The following is a 21983-nucleotide window of genomic DNA, read 5'->3' on the forward strand; positions in this document are numbered from 1 at the left end:
GGAGTCCTGGGCAACATGGCAAAACCTCATCTCTACAAAACAATATAAAAATTAGTCAGGCACAGTGGAACACACCTGTGGTTCCAGCTACTTGGGAGGGTGAGGCAGGAGGACTGCTTAAGCCCAAGAGTTTGAGACTGCAGTGAGCTGTGACTGTACTACTGCACTCCAGCCTGGGGGACAGAGCCAGATCCTGTCTCCACCAGGAAAAAAAAAAACAGCTAAAAACCAGAATAGGCAAATATATAGAGACAGATATTAGACAAGTAATTGCCTAGGGCTAGGAGGTATATGCTGGAGGAGAGCAGAACAAGGGAGGAGAGAAAAGATGTGCCTACCAAAAGGACGTGGGGCCCTCAGCCCAGGGCAGGCAAGGCATGGGACTGCCTTATTTTACCCTGGCATTTAGGACAGTACTCCATAAACCACAAATTCTTATAAATCACAGCCAGTAAAAGTATGTCTCAAAATCCAGAAAGCTATTTAAAAGCAGGTCTCAACACTTTGAGATGTTAGTCTTGAAATAAATTAATTTTTCAAATTATATTCATTCCTCTAAATGGATTAAATTGCTATTTCTTGACCTGGCAAAATTTTACCTTGGGAGATCATTCAATAAAGCAGCACTGTGCCCTTCTCTAAGTCTGTGGTTTTGTACGGGCTCCTGCCATCATTTTTCACAGCTCTTTGAGGAGTAAAGAGGTGGAGGACTTGGTAGACACTAAGTAGCAAGTTGTGATAAGAATCAGAAACAGACACCAACTTCTTGAATCTCAACTAAGGTTTCTTTAGCCACATTCTACACAAAGATAAAATCTTAAGCCATTCATTTAAATCTTCAAAATTATGTGTATTTGATAATAAATATCATATAGAGCAAATGGTTAAGTCACTAATAACCATTCTCTTCAACAATTTCAGTTTTATAAAACTACTTTCAGATGTTGTTTCATTTTGTAGCATGATTTTTAAGTTTTCTCACTACAGCTGGAATTAATTTTGTTACAACGAGAAAGGGTTTAAAAATTAAAATGGTGCCTTCTAATTTTAAGATGTTAATTTAACAAAATATTCCACCCTATTTAAACATTATTAAACATAGGCCAGGCATGGTGGCTCACGCCTGTAATCCCAGCACTTTTGAGAGGCCAAAGCAGGTGGATCACGAAATCAAGAGATCGAGACCATCCTGGCCAAAATAGTGAAATGCCATCTCTACTAAAAATACAAAAATTAGCTGGGCGTGGTGGCACACGGCGGTAGTCCCAGCTACTCGGGAGGCTGAGGCAGGAGAATCGCTTGAACTTGGGAGGTGGAGATTGCAGTCAGCCAAGATCGTGACACTGGCAATCCGGCCTGGCGACAGAGCGAGACTCCGTCTCAAAAAAAAAAAAAAAAACCGAAACAAGCAAACAAACAAAAAACCATTATTAAACATCAAAAGAACCATTCAAATACACTGGTTTTACCAAAAAACATTTAAAAGCCAAAATATAAATTTTCATGTTAGCTAGTCTTCCATTTCTTCATCTTGTCCTAAGCAACTTAGGCCTCAGTTTTGTAATGTGACATTAAGATAACGTTTATGGATGAGTGTGATGGCTAATGCCTGTAATCCTAGCACTTTGGGAGGCCCCGGTGGGCGGGTGGCTTGAGCCCAGGAGTTCAAGACCAGCCTAGGCAACACAGTGAGACTCTGTCTCTATGAAAAATTAAAAACTAGCTGGATGTGGTGGCGCACACCGGTAGTCCCAAGTAGTCAGGAGGCTGAGGTGGGAGGATGCCTTGAGCCAAGGAGGTCAAGGTGGTGAGCCATGATTGTTGCACTTCACTCCAGTCTCGTGACAGAGTGAGACCTTGTCTCAAACAAAACAAAACAATAAAAGATATTGTTGATCATGTCCACCTCCACAGGACAATGAGATAGAATTACAATAGGAAATATGATAGGTATGTTTCAGGGAGAATGAGCACATCTACCAGTACTGAATCAGCTTTGATGTTCAGAAACATCAAAGAAATACGGTCTCATCACTTAACGCAGATGATACCTTAGAAGTTTCGTTTGTTTCTACTCTAAATAGAAGGGTCTTCTTTCCAGAACGACAGATCCGATGCACTGCGGAAGAAATATAAGGAATTACAACCTAAACCCAAAACTGGCCCCAGGAAGAAACTAATTGGAGTGGCAGAAGGAGCTCCCAGCGAAGAGCTGTGTTGGCTGGGCCAGCTCTCCACGCATCAAGAGGGGAGTGGACTCAGGTGGGCTTGAGTCCTCAGCAAGAGAGAGAAAGAGGCCCCAAATGCTGCAGCTGTGACACCCCATAGCGCTCTGAGTAACCAAGGCAGTGGCGGCGGGGTGACAGAGGCTATACTTTCTGTCACTGGGCTCCAAGGGGCAGGAGCAAGCAGGGTGAACACACTGAAATGCAAGACTGACTGTGCGCTACAGGCCGTGCTGAGCTAGAGCCTCTGCCTGGAGGGAAAGTACCCAGCTCCCAGGCAACAGCTGCATGAATTCTGGCTACTACACCAAGTCTAAATACATGGGGATTTTCACAACGTCAATGAGAAATTGTTCTTTAAAGTCTGAATAAATAAATTCTAGCTTTTCTTTTCAATGTCTTAAAAACAAAACAAAACAGACATGAGCAACATGAAGTGATATGTTTATCCAACTATGTGCCATTAAGTCAACTTTTAGTTAAAATGTTAGAGAGGGACAAATAAGTACAGTGTGTCGATGTGCGGTGCTGTGAGGACACAGACCAGTGATCAGAACACAACGCCTACGGCCTCTCCCATCCTGACAAAGTCTCTGCATGCCAACTCCAGCAACAGGGTGCTAGGACAGCGCGGGGATGAAATATTGAAGGGAGACGTCTTCGTGAAGCAGATCAAAATGCACCATCTTGTTATTCACAATATCTGGGAAGAGAAAAGCCATGATTTTAAAGACCTAGTGCAGCACACACATTTTGATATCTACTTTTTCAGAACAGCCCTCCCAGCCTGTGCCTCCTGTTTTAGGCATCTGTCTTCCCCGAGGCAGCTGTGGAGACCACAGTCTCTCACTCTCACTGTCACAGCTGAGGCTGCATCACTGGCATTTAGGACAGTACTCCACAGACCACAAGTTCTTATAAATCACAGCCAGTAAAAGTATGTCTCAAAATCCAGAAAGCTATTTAAAAGCAGGTCTCAACACTTTAAGATGTTAGTCTTGAAATAAGTTAATTTTTCAAATTATATTCATTCCTCTAAATGGATTAAATTGCTATTTCTTGACCTGGCAAAATTTTACCTTGGTAGATCATTCAATAAAGCAGCACATCTACCAGTACTGAATCAGCTTTGATGTTCAACACTGGCGGCTTCCTGCAGCGAGGAAAGGAAGAGTGAAGCGGCCCAAGCCCTTGGCAAAACACCCAGCAGGCTGGCTTTCTGGCAAACCACATTCACCTACATCAGCATCCTTCTGCGGGGAAAAGCAGCTCCTCACCAGTGAGTGGAGGAACTGTGCTGACAAGAGCTGAGAGCCAGGATCCCCCAACACCTGGGACAGACTGTGTCACACACTGCTGCATGGGATGGACGCCTGCATCTCAACGGTCCTGCCAATCCCGTGAGGGCCATGGGTGATGGCTAAAATCCAAGGCATCAGGCATGCAACCAAGCAGGGAAGTAAAGACAACATGAGGGTGGGCAGGAGCACACAGTGTGACAATCACCCAGAGCTCGGGGAGCTGCAGCACAGCAGCCGAGGAAAGCTCTCCAGCAGATGTGAGTGAGTGACAAGAAACCATGTGTGAGCAGGCTGCAGAGAGGCCAACCCCGGGAGATGGGAGGTCAGGGAAAGGACCGGAAAGGACAAGCAGCAAGACAAGCATTCTTTAAGAGAGGTGGTGCAAGGGCACAGGAGAGGCAGAGACTGAGGGTGGCAGGACCTAGCTAGAGGAAGGGACAACTGATCCGACACCTGAAGGAGACTGACAGAAACAGAAAAGGAGCTTTGGGAAGTTAAGAAGGTATGAGAAGTTCAACCTAGGGTTTTTTTTAAAAAATTTTTGCTACATCACAATTTGCTGGTCCTCCTTTCTCTGCTACACGTGGGGACACCAAAGTGAATGTTGAGAAGACACATGGCTTAGTCAACCACCTTTGATAAGAACTCTCCTGTGTTCCTCATCAGCCTTGGATTCAGAAGGTCCCCAAAATACCAAGTTCAAAGACTGATGTTGTGCAGCGCAGGGACCCCCCAACCCCTGTGTTTCTATACTCTACATAGACGAGGAGTATTTCACCCTCTCACCATTCACACTGTGCTTGTCAGGACCAAGGGTCTGGGCATTGTACGGGAGCTTGGGAGAAGTGCAGCCATGAGGCCCAGCCCAAACTATGAACAAGGAGTCCCTTTACACGACCTCCAGGTGATCTCCACGCACATCAAGGTTCTGAGAAGCACCTTTAAGGACCTGGCACTGCCACACAGCTCCCACTATGCTCGGCCTTAGAAATATGACACCGTTCATGTCAAAGTTCCTTAAAAAGCAGCACAGGTACCTCACCCCAAAACTCCTCATGATCTGGCCTCATCTAGCTTCTCCATCTCTACCCTCAGTGCTGCTTCTCTGGCGGTATCTCCTTCTGTGCCCATCACTCCAACTGATGCCTTCCCCAATTCCCTAACACCCATCGCTCCTCCCATGGTCTCTTCTGATTCTCTTCATGTCTCTCATTCAAAAGGGCTGGTCCTTGACATTGCCACCTAGAATGTTCTGTTCCTTCTCTACAGCACACTGCAGATCCGAAGGGGATGAGGTGCAGTGTTGGCCCAACCTCCCTCTCAGCTCAGCCTGGGAGCTATTCTACAAAACGTGGAACTTCAAATCCAGGCTGCAGTCGCTGTGATTTCAGTAGAAGGTGACAAAAATGCCTTGAAAAGCTCTTGGCAGGTAATGACCTTCTCATGTGTGGTCAGCAGATGAATAGCGCTGGAGCAGGTGTGTGACTTCACAAGACGGGGCCCAGCCAGAATCAAGAGGCAACTGTTAACCAGCAGCCAAGGGGTAGATATGGGGCAGCGAGTGCAGGCCAGCGTAGCCACAAAAAGGAAACAAGGCATTACAAGGGAAAACTTAAATCCAAGCCAAACCGTGTCTGGCACTCTGAGTAGGTCAAATTAGATGGCCATGGAGAAGGTGGGATGATCTGCACCCATCCTCCCGAGGGCGTCGCCAGGTGCGCTGGCCAGCTGAGGCAGCACACAACCCACCTACCAACCAGTGTGGCTGCAGGTTTCAGGCGCTAACAGAGTACCCAGGGGTTGTTTCTCTGCTGCCACCTTAGGTACTTCTAAATCTAGGAAAATTTAAAAAACCCGACTGTCCTAGGAAGCTAAAGTCCACATAATTGAGCTTTTTTTTTTTTTGGACGTATGAGACTATATGCAATCTGTTAGATTAGAGTTGACTGAAGCATTTAGAATATGAAAGAATATGAAAAACAAAACAGAGAAGCACACTCACTGCATAAGGCCTTTGTGGGATTTACTTGTTGTCCAGCAAGAAACTGTAGGAGCTTCCTAATATCTATGTGCACTTCAGCCATGTGTTCCACGTTCCTGTCTTGATGGGTGCTTTCAGAGGCTAAAATGATAGGAATGCGTTTAAATACAACATCTTCGCACATAACAGGAAACCTAGAGACACTTGCATTTTACTTAAATAAGTGATTCACTTTAGCACTGGTTTTAGCATCCTGGAGAAATACTGCAACTTGTAAATGTTGTCATTCATTAAGCATTAGGTCCTAACTATTTAAAATACTATGATAATTTCCAGGGCATCTTTATTTACAGGGGACTTGAAATATAACTCAATCTCCCTCTTTAGGTCAAAGAAAATTGTATTTATTTGTACTCACTATGTATTTTAAGAGTGAAAATATATATATTAACTAATGCAAGGCCTGTCATTCTCAAGTGCAATTAAAAAAAAAATCCTTTCAACTTCTGAGAAAGTACTAAAGATAAGTCCCACCTTATGTTTATTAAAAGAAACAAAATGAGTGACATCAGAATGAATCACTTTACACAATATTATCAAAGGTACAACCACATGGATTTCACCCTGCTGGAATAGGATGCTCTTAACTAGAAAGTAAACATTCCTTCCAACTCTATGCTAAAATCTGTGTTTATATTCAAGCAAACTTGTAGTAACTTAATTCTAAACGTGACCTGGGCTGATTTTATTGGTTATGGAACACATATGTATCATAAAATGATTTTCTCATCATCCCCAGGTGTTTCTCCCCTCGTCCTTTGCCTGCTTTCCTGCTGAGGCAGCTCCTGCTACTGTGCAGCGGCCCACTTTCCAGCCATGATTCTAACCCCCTCTTGGCTTATGACTCACCAGACTGTCCAACCGTCCCCTCTTTCCCCACTTGCTGCACTGACTCTATCGTCCCTTATTACCTTGTATGAGATGAGAAATGTGATCAAGTGAAACAGTTTTGCATCTGCTACACTAATTTCTTACATATGGAGGTAACTAAAGGAGGAGAATATAAGAACAAATGTATCTACCTTTCTGAATCCATTCCAGGTGAGAAATGGAAATCTTTAGGAGTAGAATAGGAATTAAAGAGCTGGAAGGGATCTTGGAGGTTATTTAACTTGATCCAAATTCTACAGAGTATGGAGACCCTGCACAGATCCGTCAGCTACTTGGTGGCACAGCTTCTCCCCCTGGTGGCTAACTGCTCCACTACACCACAGAGTTACGTAGTCCAATCTCAATTCCTTTGTTCTTTACCCAAGCATGAAACAAAGTCAACTGAATTTCAACCTTTTTACATTAAGAGACCTCAATACGTAGGTTATCTGACACAGTCAACTTATCAAAAGCAAAATATAACCCACTAGAACACTTACCTAAAGGAGGATTTCCAAGATCTTTAAAATGAGTTGTAACACATACTAATTCAGTTTCTATTTTCAAATTCAATTCTCCATCTAGGTTTGCTTCAATAACCTGCAAATTGAGTATTTTACATAGTCTTAGAAAAGGAAGACAAAAGGAAAAAACTCCATGGGCAGCAGCTTTCACACAACCAGATGACAAAGTACCCTACAAAACCTCAAAACACCTCAGAGCGCCCTGAGACCCCCGTGCTATCAGCGAAAGAGAGAAATAAGGCCCAAGAACCAAGAACTCAGAAAACACCCAAAAATCCCAAAGGGGCAGTCCCCCTGCCTGCCTCCCAGAATGGAGAACACAGTAAAGATGTGAAAACAGGTAGAACTCAGAGAGGACTTGCCAGGAGACTACAGCAGCACAAGGGCAGGGCTCTAGGGAGGGCTGGGTGGAGCTGATGAGAATTCCCTCACAGCAGGAGAGAGTCCTGCACTGAGAAGGAGCCACCGGAAGTAACAGCCTCAACTGAGCAGAATGGGCACCTTGGGCAAAAGAAAAAAAAAAGGGAATGAAGCTTTAAATGAAGGAAAAAGAGGGACAGATCTCAGAAAGTCCTGGGAATGTGGTGAGGATGCATGTTTTAATATTTTGTGGTTACAAAGAATAGAGAATACTAGAGACATTAAGTTAGAAAATTATTTTGGTCCACTTTCACTCCTACAATGAAACTTCCTCCTAAAATAACCAGAAAAACCACCTACAACAGCAACAACAAAAGGATTGTGGTTGACTTCCATATAATAATATTCTGAAAAAAGAAAAACAGAAATCATAATGTCCAAATAGCACACTTAGAAACTAAAGGCACTCTGCAAACCAGATGCAGACTGTAGACTATTCTTTCAAGACCAACTAAAAGAAATGAACAATAATAAAAGCTATGACAAAACAACATAAATCAGAATTAGGGAAGCTCAGACATGAGATGACCGGACAGCATGCACATATGAAAACACAGCTGACAGCACAGGAAGTAATTAGAAACATAAGGAAAAATTTCAGAAACAGAAACTAGTTTAGAAGGAAGAAGACTAGAGTAAATAGGTGCCACAGAGAGAATAGTAAGAGAAACTGGGATGGAAAGGAGAAAAATAAAATTTACCAAACAGAAACAAAGAGATGAAAAGGATCTGACAGAAAATAATAAAGATGGCAGAGAAGACCCAAGCCCTCTGAGTCCCAGAAGAAAAAGAAAGCACTGGAAAATAAATGCTATCAACTACAGCTCAAAACTTTCCTGAAGTGAATGAAGAGTTGGGCCCACTTACTGAAAGGACACACCACACACCTGGGAAAATTGACCCTGGATGGTCAAGACAGTTGGATTTAAAGAAAATGGGAAAAATCCCCAGAGTATTTAGTCCCCACCTTCAAATGAAAAAATCCAAGCTGTGAAACAAAATCAGAATGCAATCAGACTTTTTGATAGCAATAATATACACCAGCAGACAATGCAGTGCAGTGAGCCAAACTGACATTCTAAACACATGCTAACCAATGGAATCCTATTCCTGTGAGCCCTTGCTGAGTGATATGCTAGAGAATAAGCTTTTAAAAACCAAAAAATCATTGGAGAACTTACAGCATAAACAGTGTGAGCCTTATTTTGACCTTTGGAACCAAACTAAACAACGGGAGTGGACAGAATAATATGTAGTAATAAAATTTTATGCTTTGATGATGTAGACATAATATAACCATTACAAAACAGGAAGGAGGAAAATGAGAAAAGAATGTGAAAATCAGTGTCTTATTTTTATAAAATATAATAAGCCATTTGTCATAAATACACATTTAATATGACTATAAGGCCTTTAGAATTTCATGAGAACATAGCCATTTATTTAGAAAATAAACTCACATGTTGGAAAATGAAATTCCCAAATCCAGAAGGGTCTGGGGCTGCTGTTAGGTTACCAGGACTGAGGATGGCTGAGCTGAGCTCCACATGCCCAGACTACCAGACTTCTGCCTCTCCCTCACATACCATCGGGTGCCCCTCTTGTACTCCTGCTCTTGTTGCCTTAGGACTGTCTCCACAGGTACAGGGGGCTCCTTTCCTTTGAAGCTCCTCTCTACCCACCCCAACAACCAATCAGTTCTTTTAATTGGATGGAACCTAGAAATGAAGCATATGCCACAGTGTGGTTTGAGGTTTTGCTAACCTATCCTGGTCCACTCTCGCACCTACAATGAAACTTCCTCCTAAAAGAACCAGTACATATTATTTCTCTTTTTGACGTTGATATCTGCCCAATGTTAAAGCCTAGGAGGTCTCTGGAAAGCCCGTGTGTAGTCTGCCAGACAGCATTTTGTCATCTTGTACTATAAAAGTGTCATCTAGCAACCAGTCTTATTTAGGGCCATTCCATCCTCACGGTGCCACAGAGAGAAAAGAGAGAAGGCATCCTGTCTGCACAGCTCTGTATCAGTGTACATGTTTACTGAATACAATTTAGTGTTCCTCGTTCCTGTTCCTTAAAATTGGTGAACTCTGAATAGTTTTCATTCCAAAAACAAAGTTTTTCTAACTTGGGTGAGCTCTTATTTCTGAGTTTTTCACATTAATAGAAAAATAGTGCCCCAGACTTACTTGTTGTATAATCTACTTTGAATGAGAAGTACTCACTTTCAACCCTTTTCCTTCATTAATCCAAAAAACAGATTGTTATATTTCCTAACCCGCTCTCCTACAATCTGGAACAATAGGTGACTGAAATAAAATATATAAAACAATCTTTGTGAATATGCTGGACTGCTTACTGGGGCTCTGTAAGGTTAACACATGACTTATGCTCATTTGTTCCAAACAACCACACACCCAAGATCTGTAAATTCCCATTGTTTTGAAAAACAATGGTTTTAGATATAAATAAATAAATACTTATTCAAAAATGCAACTTGCAATGGTCCTAGATGCACTTTAGGCTTAAATGTTCTCTTGCATTTTCTTTGAATTCCTAAAAGTCTCAGTAACAGAACATTAGATTCTAACTCCCTCCTGAATGTTAACACCTGGTGCCTAGCACATGGTGGCCTTGAGTCAATACTTATTGAAGAAATTAACAAACAACTAATTCTCTGAACACTGGTCACTCACGTCTATTTTATGATTCGGTTATTTGGAAATATGATGCACATCAACACACTTGATTTCTTAAGTATCAGGGTAAGATCTTTTCAATGATTTCCTTAAAATAGTCACCTATTGTTTACTGAATGCTGACTATACTGGGTACCTAATAAAAATTATCTCTAAATTTATAAAAAGTGACGAAGCTCCTGTCATAGCTGCACTGTTATCCGTATTTGGGGTAGTACCCAGCACTAGGGCGCTCACTGCACAGCACAGCCTGGAGCTGAACCCAGGTGTGTGGCTCCAAAGACTCCCCTCTTCCACATCATGACTCTAAACATAGACTCTCTGGTTTCCATCATTAAGGTGATCCTGCAAAGCTGTTTCTCAGATAACATTTGAAGTACAATATAGTATGGCACTGATATGGTTTGTTTTGGCTCAGTATTCCCACCCAAATCTCATCTCGAATTGTAATCCCCAAGTGCTGACGAAGGGGCCTGGTGGTAGGTGACTGGATCACGGGGGCAGCTTCTCCCATGCTGTTCTCATGTTAGTGAGGGAGTACTTATGAGATCTGATGGTTTTAAAAATGACAATTTTTCCTGTGCTCTTCTCTCTTCAGCTGCCATGTAAGACGTGCCTTGCTTCCCCTTTGCCTTCTGTCATGATTGTAAATTTCCTGAGGCCTCCTCAGCTAGACAGAACTGTGAGTCAATTAAACCTCTTTTGTTTATAAATTCCCTGGTCTCAGGTAATATCTTTATAGCAGTGTAAAAACGGAGTAATACAGGCACAAATCACAAAGTACTGTTACGTGATGTGGTCTGAAGGTAGGCAGCATTGACATCCTCCAGGAGCTGGTCAGCAATAGAGCCTCAGGCTCCAGCTCAGACCTCCCAAATCAGAACCTGCACTTTAACCAGATCCCAGGGAATTCACACACATGGTAGAACTTAGAAGCAATGTCTTAGAACATGATGTTGATTCCCTCCAGTTCTTGCTTATTTTTCTGTTCCTGCATGAGTCACATACACAACCCACCCCATCAGTCACACTTCACATTTAATGAAAGGAAGTGACTGGGCATCTCTAATGGGAAGGTGGACATTTTTAGTGTCTTGAGTTTACCATTTTCCTTAATTCTACTGCCTGTAATATTCAGACACAGAATTCTGGATACCCAGGAAGACATCATTATGTACTCTGCTACAGTAACTTGATTGATTATGTACTTTGCTGCAGTAACTTGATAACTTTCCATTTAGTAATTCCAGATTGTAGTAGCCACTCCACAAAATATCTGTTTTTTAAACTCCAAAAAAGAGAAAACAAAACACCTCTGATGATTCTAAGCTACGCTTCTACCTCTCTACTTTGCTGAATCATTTTCATTGAACAGAAAGAACAAACAAATGCCATCCTTCAATTAACCACCCTGTCTTTTCTCTCCTGGGCCTCTTTGAATTTCTCTGGAAGTCCCCAGGGTATCCCTAGATGAAGCCAGCCTGACAACTGGATCAACATCACTGCAGTCACAGGTGACACCAATGTCGGCACAGTGCACACTGCTTCATGGAAAACAGATTTTAAATTAAAATGAGCTCTATATAGAATTTATGAAAGAAAAGCCTTGAGTTAGGTCCAATGACAGCAATGCTCTTCGTGAGGAGAAATCTAGAAAAAAACAGCCCAATGTACATTTTCTAGGCTTCAAAATACTTTTGTGATTTCAAAGACCTCTTGAAGCTAAATTTTAACACTAAAAATTTAACACTAAATTTTAACACTAAAAATTTAACACACTAAAAACGACCACCTTCCCATTAGAGATGCCCAGTCACTTCCTTCTTTCATTAAATGTAACACTTACTGCTGCCTACCGAGTGGCAATCCCAAACTGGGCAGCTGGGACACAAAGATGATTAAGACGGGGTTTCCCTTATCAAGAAGCTGGTGGTTCAGGAGACCTTCAGAGATATCAGCAGGTGATTTACCATGTACACTGGACAGCTCAGCTCCACAGAGGAGTGGCTTCCAGAGGGGTGGTGGGGAAAGGTCTGTGATGAAGCATGAGAATGGCTAAGTGCCTTCCAGGGAGATGGAGAGAAGAAGCCATGTGCGAAATGGCAAAGAAACTGAACAGAAAAGAAGAGGCATTGTCGGGGAATACCAGAACCCAGCCTGGTTCTGCAGGGAGGGTGTGGCAATACAACAGAGATGTGGCTACAGAGGTGGCCTGGTATACTAGGAAGATCAAAAGTTTACGCTTCATCAAGTGGACAGTGGTTTTTAAAAGACTCAGGGACATAACCAAGTGTGTTTTTTGGAGTGGGGTAGGAGGGAGCAGGGGGCAGGGGGAGGGGCAGTGAGTGAAGGAAGAACTCAGAATAACCCCAGGTATGAATGAGCATAATCCACGTATTTCCCATCACTGTCACACACTGTAACATTTTGAGCCACGAGGCCATAGGAGACTTTCACAAAATAAACAGAAAATAAACAGAAATATAAAAGTGCCCCCTAGCTTGGTGTGAGGGGTGCTTGGAATAAAGGCTGCTATGGTGTGGCATACCTTTGTCCCTGGCTCACTGAAAGACATTTGGCATACAGACAGGAAACTCCAAACTCACTGTCAATCATATCAGTGACTCATAGAAAAATATGGGCACATTAGCATGTAAAAGATACAATGTTCTGGCCGGGTGCAGTGGCTCACGCCTATAATCCCAGTACTTTGGGAGGGATCATGAGGTCAGGAGATCGAGACCATCCTGGCTAACACGGTGAAACCCCGTCTCTACTAAAAATACAAAATACTAGCCGGGCGAGGTGGTGGGCGCCTGTAGTCCCAGTTACTTGGGAGGCTGAGGTGGGAGAATGACGTGAACCCGGGAGGCAGAGCTTGCAGTGCAGTGAGCCGAGATCGCACCACTGCACTCCAGCCTGGGCGACAGTGAGACTCCGTCTCAAAAAAAAAAAAAAAAAATATATATATATATATATTTATATATATATATAATGTTTCATCCGAAATGTAAGAGGAAAAACAGGCAGAACGGCTGAACAGATCCTTAATATACTATAAACACAAGGGATTAAAGGCAAATATAAAAGCTTGCCTCAGCCTCCGGAGTAGCTGGGACTACAGGTGCCCACCACCTCGCCCGGCTAGTTTTTTGTATTTTTAGTAGAGACGGGGTTTCACCGTGTTAGCCAGGATGGTCTCGATCTCCTGACCCCCTGATCCGCCCGTCTTGGCCTCCCAAAGTGCTGGGATTACAGGCTTGAGCCACCGCGCCCGGCCACTGGAATAGGTTTCTAAATCCAACTAGCAATCTGCAGGTTCTCAGCACTAGGCCAGGTCCCCATGAGTGGGAACTCGGTTAGGAGGTGCCCATCTGCGTGGACTGCTGCAGGGTGAGCTAGAGCACCCATGCCGCCCCACCAAATACTTCAGAGTTCTTTTCTAAGGAAGTTGTGACTTACAAGGTGATTGCTGATGTTTTTCATTTTTTCCACAACACTTTTCATAGTCTTCAAGACTGGTAAATAAATACTAACCTACAAAACCAATGAGAAAAAGCACAAGTATTAAAAATATTAATATACTCTAGTAATGACAAGGGCTCCATAACTAACTCTGGAACACACTGCATGCTCAAAAACTATGGGATACTTTTACAATTTTCTGAATAAAGTTCTTTTAAAAATATAAAAAGAAAACCAATTCTATTTCACTAACTCAAGGATGCTCAAGCAAAATTAAAGAATGGAATGCCTGCCTCTGGTTACCTCAGCAGCCATGTCCCTGCGGGCATTCTTCTGGCTCAAGAAGGAATAGGGCACTTCAGCTGAGATGCCCCTATATTGGTCCAGGGGGAATAAAACTCAGGCACTCAGCAGGAGGCCCTCCTCTAAGGGACATTTACACCTATGATTCAGGGGCCTTTCCATGCTCTGTGCAAAAATATGGCAGAAAGTCACTGCATCACACCTGAGACTGTTACCAAGAGTGCTCTATAAAACATGGGCTTTTTCGAAATCAGTGTAGAAGTCGTCTAGTAAAAGTCAAGTAATTATTTTACCCAGCATATTGTTGTACTTTCTTCTTAAATAAATTGTGAGCAAGAGGAAATGGGCCCTTTGGCATCATCTTTACCTTCTGGGGTTCTAGGGTTAACCATCAGCATGACTGTTAACCCATATTAGCCCTAAACCATGAAATTCCTCTCTTCTTGGCTTTCGTGCACATCCAGATATCGCTCCTGACTGGCTGAGGAAAAGATCAAGTCTTGGAAACCCAAATTGGTGTCTAAGGTCAAGAATACTAACAAATACTAATTGTCCTCCAAAGTATCATTTCAGTTGTGTTTTAAATGATGTTGCTGAGTGAGACATTTTCTACATATAGGAAGGCATGACATTTCTATCATATGCAACATGTTTTAAGATGTTTAATGTAAATAACAAAAGGCAAATATTCTAATGTTTTCCTTAAGAATCCTTTAAAAATAAAATATACTGCAAGACTACAACTGAAATTAGAGAATTCAAGTCATGCCATTTAATGTGGGGTGTACAACAGGACTGCAGGCATCACCTACATCAGGATCTGGGACCACCGGTTCTTGCAAGTCCTTCCACAATTTCCTAGGAATCACCTTTATGGGGATGTCATGTGTCACAATGCGGCTACTGCTTGACATAGATAACTGCCAAGAAAAGAATTAATTTAAAAATATTTCTCTTGCTAATATTAAGCAACAACAAAACAACCCAAAGACCCGAGGACAAAAAAGTTGAAACGCCAAATCTAAGTGGAATGCTGTCAATTTATTCACTGAAAAGCCATTCGACCAATATTGATGGTGCCAATATTTATGGAACAGACTCTGGGTACTTTCAGGAACTGGGAAGTGTGGTGAATAAGACAAAAAGGTCCTCATTGTTCCAGTGGAACAAACGGATCAATAAAAATGCAAACAAATGAAATTGCACGACATGCTCATTAGAGTCATGAGAAAGCAAACCACAGTGACCAGGGTGAGTGTGGGAGAGTTTCCTTAGACTGACGAGGTGACATTTCAGATACCACCAAAAGCAGCAGCCATGGGAAGACAGGAACAAGGGGACAGGGTTTCAGGCTGGGGAAACAGCACATGTAAAGTCATGAGGCAGAAAGAAGCAAGCCTGCTATGTTGACGCAACCAAGAGAAGGCCAGTCTTTGGGCATAGGACACTCAGGGTGCTGCAGTTTCTAAACAGTTAAAAGGCAAACTATATTTACTTCTAGGGGCTTCTATGAGACTCACAAAACAAAATATCTTGCACTTTTGGACAAAAAGTATTATACATTACTATCTTGCATTTCCTTAAGCAATAGAAAAAACATACCAAACTTATGTTGGGACATGAAATACCCTAATTAGCTCTAAGAACTGCCTGACTGCAAAGAGTCGAGAGTTACGAAGAAAAGTTGGGTCGGGCGCGGTGGTTCATGCCTATAATCGCAGCACTTTGGGAGGCCTTTGGGAGGACGAGGTAGGTGGATCACTTGAGGGCAGGAGTTCAAGACCAGCCTGGCCAACATGGTGAAACTCCAACTCTACTAAAAAAATACAAAAATTAGCCGGGTGTGGTGGTGGGCACATGTAATCCCAGCTACTTGGGAGGCTGAGGCATGAGAATCCCTTGAACCTGGAGGCGGAGGTTGCAGTGAGTGGAGATCGCACCACTGCACTCCAGCCTGGGTGACAGAGAGAGACTCGGTCTCAAAAAAAAAAAAAAAAAGGAAATACGAATATGAACCTCATTCCATGAGTAACAAGAGCAACTCTGGGTTGTATGTGTGCGCATGAGGTTGTGTATTTGTGTGTTTGGAGGACAGCTGTGCACTACATTCATTTGGCAGGAGCATATAAAACATATGTGTACTGAACAATGAGGGGCCATTTAAAAGTTATTACAGCAGATAAGGCAGGGTAGGAGTGGGGAGAAAACATGTCAATGGTGAAAATGCATAGAAACCATGATTTCTAGACAAAGTGACAATACCACTACAAGAAATAGAGAGGCTGGAAGTTTTATGGCTTGGAAAAAGCAGCAGTCTAGCCGAATGCATATGATAACAACACTATTTTAAAATGAGGAGGAACTGACTCTAATGCAAAATATAGTTATGGACCAGATCTTTAAATTTAAATAAACCAAATAGCTTTCAACAACATTTATTGTTTAAGAGGCTAGGCTAATTATGTCTATTCCTTCCAGGCCAAGACTTCTGTGGGAAATTTCTGAAACCCTCACTCTCCTACTCACCAGCTCCACGGAGACTGTGAGGCAGGGAAAGTGTTTATTAGTCAGTTTGATTTTCAAGGCTCTGGCATTCTGGGCAGTTTTCAACGCTCGAGATAAGTTTTCCGATGTTAGCTCTAAATAAATCTCATTGTTTTCTGCAGAGACACCCTCCATTTGAAATTCATTGAAGAAGTTCTCCTAAGGGAAAAACATGGGGGATGAGGCAGGGCATTTGTGGTCTTTCCAGAGACAATCTGCAGAGTGTGCAGGCCTCTCAGAAGTTTTTGCTCACCTGTTCCAGCTCACACCACATGCTCACCCCTCCATTAGCCAGCTTGTCACAAAGGATGAAGTTAAGCTTATCAGGGCTGATGCGGAGGGTGCAGGTTTTGGCAAGCTTGGCTATCATGTTACTGATTCCTAAAGCAGGGGTTAAAATAAGGAATTACTAAAACGCACATCATGTATCCTAGAGACCAATTTATTTTACAGAATTTCTTGTTCATCATGGTGCAACTCCTCGGTGGAAAAATAACCACTTACATTGGTATCACACTGGAAAGTCTGATGTCACGCAATTCTCCCAACAAACCCGGGGAGATGTACAGCACACATCATCAGTACTCAAATAAGAAAACAGGCACCTACTAGTCATTCATTCATTTAACACGAACGTATTGACTACTAGGTACCGCAGTACAGAGTTCAACGCAAGGTTAGGCACTGTCAGGGTGGAGGGACGAATTCCTTGAAGGAATGTCAATGCCTGATAAAGCCGTCTGTGGGAGCAGTGGCCGCTTGCTTTTAAAGCCGCGTGATCGGAATCAAGTTTCAGAAACGTCCCTTGAAAGCCGCCTTCACCCCTACAAGTGCCCTCCGATCCGACCCGCGCACTCCCGACCCCATCCTCCCGCGGCCTCCACCAGCACCCCTACGCCTGCCCCATCCTCCCGCGGCCCCTTCCGCCGCCCATCCCCGCTCTCATCTGCCCCCGCGGTCCCCACCGCGCGCTCACTGCTTCCTTCCGTTCCTCCCTCGCTCCCCTCCGGCCTCCCTGCTCACGTGTGAAGTGGTTCAGACAGGCCCCGTCCACGATCTTGGCCCTAAACTTCATGGCCGCGCCTGCTGCAGCCGCGACGGCCTCTATGGGTAACAGATAAGTGTCGCGCCCTGAGTGTCCCCGCCCGGAAACACGGCGGTGCGCACAGTGGTTCCGCCCGGCTCGGGCTACCCGGCTCTTGCTAGGATTACCTCCGGGCCACGCCCCTGGGGTGGTGGGGTCAGGGGTCACGCCCCAGAGAAGGTAGGGTCAAGGGTCAAGGATCACAGGTCACGCCCTGAGGAGGTGGGGTCCCAGTCTCCGGGTTTGCCTCCGCGCTCCGGGGTAATGGTGAGATCTACTTTTAGTGAGGCGGTGGCTTCAAGCCTCAGATTTGGGGAGGTGGTTCTGAGAATTCACGTTTTGAAAGAATTTTGTGACACCTACTTCAAGTGCTATTTTAAAATATCCAAATAAAATTAGTCGTTTATAAAGGTTAAACAATATTATCTTAAATATACCTCTCTAAGGTAGAGCAGCTTTAAACCCTCCAGCCTCAGATGACGGTACCGGTACTTTGGTATTGAAGCATCTTGGTTGATTAAGGTTCTGAAAACTGTTTTAAATGACTTTTTAAAAAATTTAACATATTACTGGCTAGTTGGTAAAGACGAGATGCTTAAAGAACACTGACGTTAAGTGATAATTCTGCAGTTTGCCTCAAGATGAACTTTTATTACATCCGATAAAATTCTTATTAGCATAAATAATGTCATTAGGTTTTTTTAAAAGGAAAGAAATTTTAAAGGGGGAAATGAAGCAACAATTGTATCTAATTTGGTTTTTCAAAAACTAAAGATTATCTATGTTAATTGTTATTTTTAATACCCTTTGCAAATAGGAGCCTAGACCGTTGTCTTTAACTTGACATATAGAATCAAGACAAGGCAGATGATGATGATGATGATGATGATGATTTTAAGACTGAGTCTGGCTCTGTTACCCAGGCTGGAGTGCAATGGCGTAATCTTGGCCCTCTGCAACGTCCACTTCCCAGGTTCAAGGGATTCTCCTGCCTCAGCTTCCTGAGTAGTTGGGATTACAGGCACAAGCTACCAGGCCCCGTTAATTTTTTTTTTTTTTAGATGGAGTCTTCGCTCTGTTGCCCAGGCTGGAGTGCAGTGGTGCAATCTCGGCTATAATCCCAAAGTGCTGGGATTATGGGCATGAGCCACTGAGCCAGGCCCAGATTATTTTCAAAGACACATGCACACGTTATGTTTATTGTGGCACTATTCACAATAGCAAAGACTTGGAACCATCCCAAATGTCGGTCGATAACAGACTGGATAAGCACAAGTTGGACATACACACCATGGAATACTATGCAGCCATAAAAAAGGATGAGTTCATGTCCTTTGCAGGGACATGGATGAAGTTGGAAACTATCGTTCTCAGCAAACTATCACAAGGACAGAAAACCAAACACTGCACGTTCTCACTCATAAGTGGGAGTTGAACAATGAGAACACATGGACACAGGGAGGGGACCATCACACACTGGGGCCTGTTGGGGGATGGAAGCCTGGGGGAGGGATAGCGTTACGAGAAATACCTCATGTAAATGATGAGTTGACAGGTGCAGCAAACCAACATGGCACATGTATACCTATGCAACAAACCTGCAAGTTGTGCACATGTACCCTAGAACTTAAAGTATAATAATAAAAAGGTGCAAAATACAAAAATTGCAGTTTTTGCCTATTTTAAGACTATAAGATGAAGCAAAATTCTAATCTTCATTGTCACATGTGAGTGTTTACCAGACCAAAGTTAATATATCACTTTCAAAGTTATGCCAACAGGCGGGGCAGAGTGACTGTCTCCTGTAATCCCAGCATTCTGCGAGGCCAAGCGGGGTGGATCATCTGAGGTCAGGAGTTTGAGACCAACATGGTGAAACCCCGTCTCTAATGAAAATACAAAAATTAGCCCGACGTGATAGCTTGTGCCCGTAATCCCAACTACTCAGGAATCTGAGGCAGGAGAATCACTTGAACCCTGGGAGGCAGAGATTTCAGTGAGCTGAGATCTGCCACTGCACTCCAGCCTGGGCAACAGAGCAAGACTCCGTCACAAAAAAAAAAAAAAAAAAAAAAGTTCTGCCAACATTTTTTATTTGCTCCATATGATCTGCAGGAAAAAAGCATGTTTTTAAATTTCCTCATGAATGAGTAATTTGAAGAATTGAGCATCACATTAAATAAAGTGGCTGCTAGTAGATAAATGAATATAATTAAAGAATGTATCTAAATAAACTTTGTAAACAATGTTTTGTAACATCTTGAACTTTACTGTAAATTGCTTAATTTTATGTCATAAAAACTGATAAAGCAATTTTTTAAACTTCCTAAGCAGATGTGATATTATACATTCTGCATTGATAAAGGCCCAAATCATATAGGAATTTGACTCAAGAAATAGAAAATAAAGCTGCAGTTATCTTTTCTTGGAAGAAGAAAGGAATATTTTGTGTGCTTTGCAATTTTCTTAAATAGGTTTAGCAAATTAATCCAATAACTTCAGAATTGATAATTAAATATACTGACACTACTTCTGTACTTTCCAAATGATTTTGAGGCAAGGAATGTGATCTCTAGAGATTTCTAGAAGCCCCATGTACCACTGAGTTTTCTAATGCAATGTATATTCGTGTTCTTATCCAGCTACGGTAAATTGCCTTCTGACTTAAGAACTGCTGAACCTCAGGGGTTAGTAATTCAGTCACACAACGATTTGGGAAACAGTGTTGACGCTGTTTCTTAAGTTTATTTAGTGGGGAGGTAAATGCCTTAATCTTGTGTTAGAAACTGAAATAAACAGTGGTGCAAATAAAATGTCAGTCAGGATGCATGTAGTTAGAAATAAGAGAAATAACCTCTCTACAGCTGCAGGTGGTCAATTCTGTCTAGGTATTTGGCCAGTCTCTTTCAGATACTTACTTGCCTTCTCTAGTCCCCGGGGGAAGAGACAGCAATTTGCAGCCCTGTTGTTAGCAGTTAATGTCGGAAAAATTACCCAAGGGAAACATGTGACTAGCTCAGTTGTTACGCATCAAATTTGAAAGGCAGTATTTGTCTTATTTTTTAACATGAGAAAACTGTAAAATGAAGGAAAGCATACCCTAGAGGTGGCATGAGTGAATGTCTTTTGAGAATTGTACTTGTTCTAAGAGATGGGTTTTTGCTTAAGCACCTCTTCAAAGACTCTTCTCATCTTTAAGGTGTCAAAAAAATTCTTCAATAAATTCCATAGATACTTTTTTAAATGAACATTGGTGGAGCACGTAAGTGTCAGGCATGGTAGTGAGTGATGGGGATTAAGGAAGGGGACCAGCCCCACTCAAGAGGAGAGTGATCAACATTTGTTGGATGCCTTTAAAGCACTATCTAAATATTATTGATCAGTAGGATGAGATAGATAGCTCTAATTTTATAGCACTCTGCACTGATATCATCACTTAGATAACATTAACACCCATAAAATAAGCACTATTATTCCTATTTTATTTTATTTGAGATGGAGTCTTGCTCTTGTCGCCCAAGCTGGAGTGCAATGGTGCAATCTCGGCTAACTGCAACCTTGGAGTCCTGGATTCAAGTGATTCTGTTGCCTCAACCTCCCAAGTAGCTGGGATTACAGGCACCTGCCACCATGCCCGGACAACTTTTTGTATTTTTAGTAGAGATGGGGTTTCACCATGTTGGCCAGGCTGGTCTCAAACTCATGACATCAGGTGAGCTGCCTGCTTCAGCCTCCCAAAGTGCTGCGATTACAGGTGTGAGCCACCACGCTTGGCCTGTTATTCCCATTTTAAAGATGGGGACAGATAGAATTGGCAATGTTGGCCATGGCATGCCCTACCTCACACTCTTGATGAGAATCTTCATCACTGGATTGCTGAGTGTCCAGTGACCCACATGCTCCTGCTGACTGGACCAGCCCTATTTACACTTGACCTTCAGGAAAACAATTGATAGTGTGGAAATAAATGAAGACCAACCAAATGGAACAGGCAAAGCCTATTTATTCAGAGTCAGCCATCATCACTTGCATTTCGGCAGAGACTCAAAGGCAGGCAGAGAAGTAGGAATGCCTTATAGTGGAAAAGGGAAGGCCCTGGGTGAGCTGTGATGGAGGCTGTTGGCCTGGAGAAGCTGAGGGGGCTCACCAGAAGGGGTGCTTCCCACATGATTGTTTAGGGGAGGATATTTGCCTATCTCTAGTTATTCCTAAGTTGCAAGCAGGGACAAAAATTAGGGAATCTGCCAGTTATTAATCAAATGCTGGCCATTTGAGGTGAATTATTAGAGTTGTTTGGCCTCCTGCATCAGTTGTTAGAGAGAGTTGTCTGTCTCCTACCCGGAGTGTGTCTCCTAGGTAGCAAGCCGGCACCCGGGCCGGTTACTGTAGAGAATGGCTTGGCTTTCTGGTCAGGTTGCTGCAGATTGTGAGCCAGAGTTCAGTTCTGTTTTCATATATGGTCTGGCTATTTGCATATTGATTCTCTCAATAGGCTGCCAGCAAC

At 42.9% G+C, this 21983-nt stretch overlaps 1 protein-coding gene across 3 annotated transcripts; it reads right to left on the minus strand.

Moving 5' to 3' along the window:
- Nucleotides 1-768: 768 nt before the first annotated feature.
- Nucleotides 769-17569, minus strand: HUS1 (HUS1 checkpoint clamp component). 3 transcript variants are annotated; one of them, XM_023226407.2, is made up of 8 exons: nt 17419-17569; nt 16649-16776; nt 16378-16554; nt 14664-14771; nt 13546-13620; nt 6938-7037; nt 5529-5648; nt 769-2928 (listed from the first exon to the last, which is right to left on the minus strand). In XM_023226407.2, the coding sequence occupies exons 1-8, from the start codon at nt 17468-17470 to the stop codon at nt 2846-2848; spliced, it is 843 nt and encodes a 280-aa protein (XP_023082175.1). In that variant the 5' UTR covers nt 17471-17569; the 3' UTR covers nt 769-2845. The 3 variants fall into 3 exon arrangements, with proteins under 3 accessions (XP_023082175.1, XP_023082176.1, XP_023082178.1); XM_023226408.2 differs by having other exon boundaries at nt 17361-17565; XM_023226410.1 differs by lacking the exon at nt 14664-14771 and having other exon boundaries at nt 2654-2928.
- Between the last annotated feature and the right edge of the window lie 4414 nt (nt 17570-21983).

The sequence above is a fragment of the Piliocolobus tephrosceles genome, chromosome 8 (genome assembly GCF_002776525.5).
Source record: "Piliocolobus tephrosceles isolate RC106 chromosome 8, ASM277652v3, whole genome shotgun sequence".
In the NCBI taxonomy this organism is placed as follows: Eukaryota; Metazoa; Chordata; class Mammalia; order Primates; family Cercopithecidae; genus Piliocolobus; species Piliocolobus tephrosceles.

Excerpts from the sequence above, each read along its gene's own strand:
- HUS1 (XM_023226407.2), bottom strand. The coding sequence starts at position 17,470 with ATGAAGTTTAGGGCCAAGATCGTGGACGGGGCCTGTCTGAACCACTTC. Across the intron at positions 13,621-14,663 it reads CGGTGGTCCCAGATCCTGAT|GTTAGTATTTATTTACCAGT; the intron begins GTAGGTGATGCC and ends TTGGTTTTGTAG. Across the intron at positions 2,929-5,528 it reads TCCCACAAAGGCCTTATGCA|ATATTGTGAATAACAAGATG; the intron begins GTGAGTGTGCTT and ends TTCTCTTCCCAG.